This window comes from Austrofundulus limnaeus, unplaced genomic scaffold (assembly GCF_001266775.1).
Source record: "Austrofundulus limnaeus strain Quisiro unplaced genomic scaffold, Austrofundulus_limnaeus-1.0 Scaffold1863, whole genome shotgun sequence".
Classification (NCBI taxonomy): Eukaryota; Metazoa; Chordata; class Actinopteri; order Cyprinodontiformes; family Rivulidae; genus Austrofundulus; species Austrofundulus limnaeus.
In genome coordinates this window covers 27393-33748 of record NW_013954265.1, presented here as the reverse complement: position 1 = coordinate 33748, position 6356 = coordinate 27393, and the positions used below count along the sequence as shown (strand labels likewise).

General features: G+C 44.4%; 1 protein-coding gene across 1 annotated transcript; it reads left to right on the top strand.

Annotated features, from left to right (window-relative positions):
- The first annotated feature begins 333 nt into the window (after positions 1–333).
- LOC106536533 (transcription factor SOX-4) lies at positions 334–5546 on the top strand. Its single transcript, XM_014033830.1, has one exon. The coding sequence runs from the start codon at positions 1558–1560 to the stop codon at positions 2812–2814; it is 1257 nt and encodes a 418-aa protein (XP_013889284.1). The 5' UTR covers positions 334–1557; the 3' UTR covers positions 2815–5546.
- The last annotated feature ends 810 nt before the right edge of the window (positions 5547–6356 follow it).

The following is a 6356-nucleotide window of genomic DNA, read 5'->3' as shown; positions in this document are numbered from 1 at the left end:
CTCTCTCTCTCTCTCTCTCTCTCTCTCTCTCTCTCTCTCTGCAGCTTCTCGCCCTGATTCTTCAACTGCACACAATTTTTTTTCTCCCCTTTTTTCTTCTCTGCGTCTGGTACGCTGAAGAGGGTTGGGTTATGTGACAAAAGCCCGCCCCCCCCCCAGTCCCTCCCAGCAGGAGAGGGAGGAGGAAGAGGAGGAGGAAGAGGAGGAGGTTAAATCATGTAAAAAGCTACAGCTTGGCTTCTCTCACTCCAGCCCAACGCTCAACATGATGCGTCCAAAGGGGATGTTGTCTTGTTTGTGTGCCGGAGAGGCGCAACTGTTGTCCTTTTTTTTTTTATCAGCAGGTGGATCCCCAACAACGACTTTTTAATTAAATAATAATGAAAAAAAAATCAATTAAATAAAGAAAGCTGAATTTATGTTTCCAAATTGATTATATTGTTGCTTTATTAATATTTTGTTGACATGAAGTGAAACATTACATCAGCTCTTCTGGCCATTCACAACAACCTCTATGTCTGTGCAACGACAAAAAAAAAAATAAATAAATAAAGGGGGAAAAGAAAAACAATATTTCTTTAAACGTGTCTTTGGCAGTGTTTAACTTACCATATGGCAAAGTAGAACTATAATTGACTTCCCATATAGCAAGCCTATATGTTAATGGTAGACACATGGAGAGGAGAGTGTGTGTGTGCGTGCGTGCGTGCGTGCGTGTGTGTGTGTGTGTGTGTGTGTGTGTGTGTGTGTGGTTGAGGAGGAGGGTGTGGGGGGGTTCATAACATTAGCCAGTGTCTCTTTAAAAAAAAATCCAACTTTCTTGTTGTATTCTGGAATGAGGTCAGACACGAGGCTCCTCATTGCACGCGCTGATTATTATTAGATTCCATTTTCGGCCAATCGGCGCCGAGGTGGGCGCGGCCAGGTCGCCGAGGCAGGCTAGCGACAGCGTCTGATTGGTGGATTTTTATCGCCGTTGTATCGGGGGAAAGGAATAAATACAGGCAAAAGGCGGGGGGGCGTGAGTCTGAAGGGGTGCTTGAGACGCGACAGTAAAGACTCGCAGATGGGAGGCGGGCAGTGTAACTAACGCTCCAGCTTCTCCTTTTTTTTTCACCCTAGCATGAACGGCTTTTAATTCCTGGAGTGGAGACAGAGCAGCAGAAGCACTTACTTTCCCCCCCCTCTCAACACACTGTAGCTATTTGGGGGGCCAGTGTGGCACTCAGTCCCCGCTCTGCAGCTGTGTCAGAAACTTTCAGTCATCACACAAGAGGAAAAGACTAAGAGAAAGCGATTACAGCTATTTTAACACCAATCCAAGCTGGAAATAAAACTTTTTTTTATGCATCTGGCCTGTTTAGGCAACTTTTGGACTGTTCCTGCGCATCTCAGGAGTGACTGCACTGCTCGGCTCAGACTGTCAGAGTGGGAGCAGGAGGGGAGAAGAAGAAGAAAAAAAGAGCTGAGCTTGCTTTAAAAGTGAACCAGAGGAGAGAGGGAGAGAAAGAGCAGGTCAGACCGCTCCTCTCCCTCTGCGCGTATAAAGTGGACAGCATGGTGCAGAGAATGAGCCACACGGAGAGCACCGCCGAGGCGCTTTCCTTCTTCGCCGGGGACTCGAGCTCCGACTCCGGGGCGTGCATGGATCTGGACCCGGCCGCGTCGCCGCTCTCCACAGCCTCCTCCACCGCCGGCGACAAGCTGGGAGACAACCCGGCGTGGTGCAAGACCCCCAGCGGCCACATCAAGCGACCCATGAACGCCTTCATGGTGTGGTCCCAGATCGAGAGGCGGAAGATCATGGAGCAGTCCCCCGACATGCACAACGCGGAGATCTCCAAGCGGCTGGGCAAGCGCTGGAAGCTGCTCCGGGACAGCGACAAGATCCCCTTCATCCGAGAGGCGGAGCGGCTCCGGCTCAAGCACATGGCGGACTACCCCGACTACAAGTACCGGCCGAGAAAGAAGGTCAAATCCAGCGCCTCCAAGCCAGGCGCCGGAGACAGGGGGGAGAAAGTTAGCAGCAGCTCCAGCAACAACACCAGCACCAAGTCCTCGTCCTCGAGGAAGAGCGGATCCAAATCACCCAGCAGCAGCAGCAGCAGCAAACCCCAGAAATCACTCTTCGGGACCACCAGCAGCAGCACGAGTAGCACCAAAGCATCACTGTTCGCCTCGGAAGGGGAGCTCCATCACAACTCCCTCTACAAGTCCAAGTCCCTGTCCTCAGCAGCCAGGCACATACCGGAGGGCAAGAAGCCCAAGCGGGTGTACGTGTTCGGGAGCAGCGCGGCCAGCCTGAGCGTCAGCCCCACGTCCTCCGTCGTGGTTCCGGCCAGCCCGACGCTCAGCAGCTCGGCGGACTCCAGCGACCCGCTCAGCCTGTACGAGGACGCGGCCGGCGGCAGGGAGGAAGGCAGAGACTCCCCCGGCAGCAGCGGCAGCTTCGGCGGCCACAGCGGCGGCGGCAGCAGCAGCCGGCGGGCTTCCTCCCCGACTCCCTCCGGCTCTCACTCCTCCGTGTCGTCCTGCTCCTCCTCCTCCTCTTCGTCGTCTTCCTCGGAGGACGAGGAGTTCGAGGACGACCTGCTCGACGTGAACCCGAGCCCCGGCGCTGCCAGCGGCATGGCGCTGGGGGGCTTCGGCTCCTCCTCCTCCTCGGTGCTGGACAGAGACTGGGACCTGAACGGTGAGTCTATTTCCGGGGGGTCCCACTTCGAGTTCCCCGACTACTGCACGCCTGAAGTCAGCGAGATGATCTCCGGGGACTGGCTGGAGTCCACCATCTCTAACCTGGTGTTCACATACTGACAGAAACCACTTCACACATCCGCACAGACGCGCCGCGCGGCTGTAAACAGAACCAGGGGGGTCAGTTTGTGTTTCACAGCTGCAGCCAGCCTTCCTGTCCCTTCTTCTTTCATAGCTGCAAACTCCTGGAAGTCTGTTTATGTGTTGGACTTTTCTCTGGACGTGTGGACTGAAGCACTCGGTACAAACACAGCAAGTTGAGGAAGTGCAGAAACAAAAACAAGAGAGAAAAGAGAAGCTGCGTTTTCTGACTGCTCAGTCCTGGACTGGTTTCAACTGAGTAACTTTAACTGTGATTGATTTGCACGTTATTGCGGTCCGCCGTACTTTTAATCAATGTTGATGCTGACTTTTGAAGACAAAAGAAAGAGGGAGAGAAAAAAGGGACATTTCACAACTTTCTACCACTAAAAAAAGGTACGGAACAGGACTGCCGTGCGTCATTAAAAAAAAAAAAAAAAAAAGAATTGTGCCATCAGGAGGCTTTTTAATTAAACCAAGGTGGGTTAAATGTTTTTTTTAAAGTATGTTTTTTTTCCCTCAAAAGCAAAAAATACATGTTTAAGCATGATAGCCCTACTCTGTTTCCTATCTTGTGCTGAGATTTTTCTGTGAGACTGTTTGAGCAGTTTATAATAGTGTTAGGGGTATTTAAATGGATAGGTGGCGCTCGCTTTGACTCTTCTGTTTTTTTTTTTTTTTTTTTTTTTTAAGAAAAAAAGGACTGAAATAATCACCAGCTGTTGTAAAATTTTTTGAAAACTTCAGGACTCAAAAAACGCAACTTCAAGTCTGTGCTGAACTCTTATGTATCAGGACCAAAATCCTTCAACGTTCATCAGATCATAGAGCTTATAGAGTTTAAAATAAAACAAAAGAAGAAAAAAAACATTTTTTTCACCCTCAAAAAGCTTTGTTTTGTACATGATGCCATTTTCTATGGGATGTTGTATTTGTATACTGGGACAGGCATCTCTTTTTTTGTTTGTTTGTTTATGTTCTTGTACACAAGATCTAGTCCTGATTTGATTTCTTACAGTTTGTCAGTATGTCTGTGTCTGCCACATTTCCTTCTCAGGCGAAGGGCTAGAGTTTTTACAGAAAAAAAAATACACAACTTTTGATTTCCTTTTTTATATTTAAATGTACACACTTTTTTGGACACTTAAAAAGAGAGGAAGCAGTTTGATTATTTTCTCAGTGTATTTTTGTACAAATCTATATAGAAAAAACATGGGGTGGGGGGGAGACAACAATCTGTGTGTGTAGCCTACTACTAACACAGCTGTGTTGGATTTTCTTGTTTTTAATACCCTGGCAGTGCTGGTTTTCATGCTGCCTTCAAGTGCTCATGTTAAACTCGTATTCTTGCCTTTCGGAAGGCTTTTTGTACAAAGTAACAGCAGAACAGACTTCTTCCTTTTTTTTAAACACTCTGGTGCCTATTGTCAGATTTTTTTTAAAGTCAAAGGCACCTGACCACGTTTTTGATGCTAACAAGGAGCTAATAAGAATCAGGTGTGTGATCTGTGTTCAAGTTCACTTCAAAAAAAAAAACTTTTTGCAAATCTTACCAGCAATTACTATTAAGACCACTTTGATGTGCAACTCTTGAACATCTGCAGCACAGACGTGTCATCGTTGAGGTTATTAGGGATGTGATTACGGTTTTTGCAGACAGCACTTGAAAGCAGCACCAGGTCTTTTTGTATCAGCCTCCCCCCCCCCCTTTCAAGGTTTACAGTGCCAGACTGCAGGCTTCTTAAAGACACAGGAACACATTATTTTTTGAGAGGCTTGTTCCTGTGCACCATTAATAGCATTACTGTCTTAAGCAGCCACTTGCTTTTTTAAAATTATTTTTTATTTTTTGCATTTCACGTCCAACGTCTTGACAAACAATTAGAAGATGATTGTAGCTTTAAATTGGACTTGTGTTTTTTTTTTTCATGAACTGATGTCACGTTTATGTCGTCCACCCAACCACTGGGGTTGAGGGGGGGCTGTCAGTGCAGCAAGCAAACAGCAAAGATGACAACATCAAGCATATTCAAATTTTTGACTTGGGTTGCGCAACACCTACTAGTGCGTTTCTCATTGTATTTGAATATATAATCTTTTCTACTTGTCAGCTAACTACTAGCTAATAATTGTTTTAGTATCTTTATGGCATGGTGAATAGCATTTGTATTTCAGATTCAGGTTATTATTAGCTGTTGTGTTTTTCAAAAAAATAAAAAAATACAGTGGACAAAAAAAAATATGGAAAAACATCATAACAACGAACTTGATCTTTGTATATTTGACTGTACCATAAAGCAAAAAGATTGTGTGTTTATGTACGTTGTTGCTCTTGAGGACAGGCACTGTTTTAGAACTGCTATCTTTTACACATCCTTACTTACATTTAAGGTGGTCAGTTCAGACTGTTTTTTTATATATAGATATATGAAAGCATTTTTAAATATATTAACTTTATTTTTCATCCATCCTGTGCAATATGCTGTGTAGAATTATCATTTATTGTCTCTAATCATGTCATAAACAAAGTAAAAAAAAAAACATCTTTTTTTGTTGTTTTGGAAAGAGATGATGAGGAGGAGGGGGGGGGGGGGGGGGGGGGATTCATGCCAGCTAAAATTGTGTCCATTCACTGCCTGTCAGATTGTTGATACAAACTTGTGTACAGAACTTTTTTCAAGGAAGGAAATAAATATCAGCTGGAACTGAAACAGATTTGTTCTTTCTTTGTTTCACGTCTCTGCCTTGATCAGCACTTTGTGGATTTTTAGCCTTTTGCTTTCCAAAAAATGGATGAAAACAAAGTTTCAATCAATTTGTTTTACTACATATATCATCGCCAGACTTTTAGTAGCTTTTAAATATTTTAGGTTTGTTGGGTGAACAATACTAGCTCAAAGTAAATTAAAATTTACAGCAAATTAAAAAAAATATATATGTATATATATATAATGTAAGTAATGTAAATGCTAATAGCAACCGTTTGGATCACCAATCATTCAAAAAGCTGATATCGCTCTGAAAACAGACCCACAGTGACATATATTTCAACATTTTCATGTAAATCCCCCCAAAAGGCTTAAATCCGTGTCATGCTTTAGGGAGGGTGTTGGGCTGGCTGGGGGTTGTTGATGTGGGGCTTGCATTTCCCATAGAGCTGATTATGTCACCATATGGCCTGATGACCCAGCTTTGGATGTTAAAAGAAGAAAACAACAAAAACAGCATATCTGGTTCTTTTAAGTGCGTGGCACATTTTTTTGTGAGATTAGAAAGAATAAACAACTGCGATCAAAAAGCCATATAAAGGTTTAAAGGTGGGGAAATGATGCAGTGAATAGCTTGAAACTGTTACTGCTGTTTGAAAACAGAAAGGTCAGTGTCACTTGTAAGGAGAACATTTGTTCAATATGATGACATCATCGTAATTAACAAAAGTGTCGGGTGTGAAATTGTGCATCATCAAAAAGACAGTTCAGACTATCTTTACTAGCAAATAGTTGCATAAAAACAACAAAATA

Excerpts from the sequence above, each read along its gene's own strand:
- LOC106536533 (XM_014033830.1), top strand. The coding sequence starts at position 1,558 with ATGGTGCAGAGAATGAGCCACACGGAGAGCACCGCCGAGGCGCTTTCC.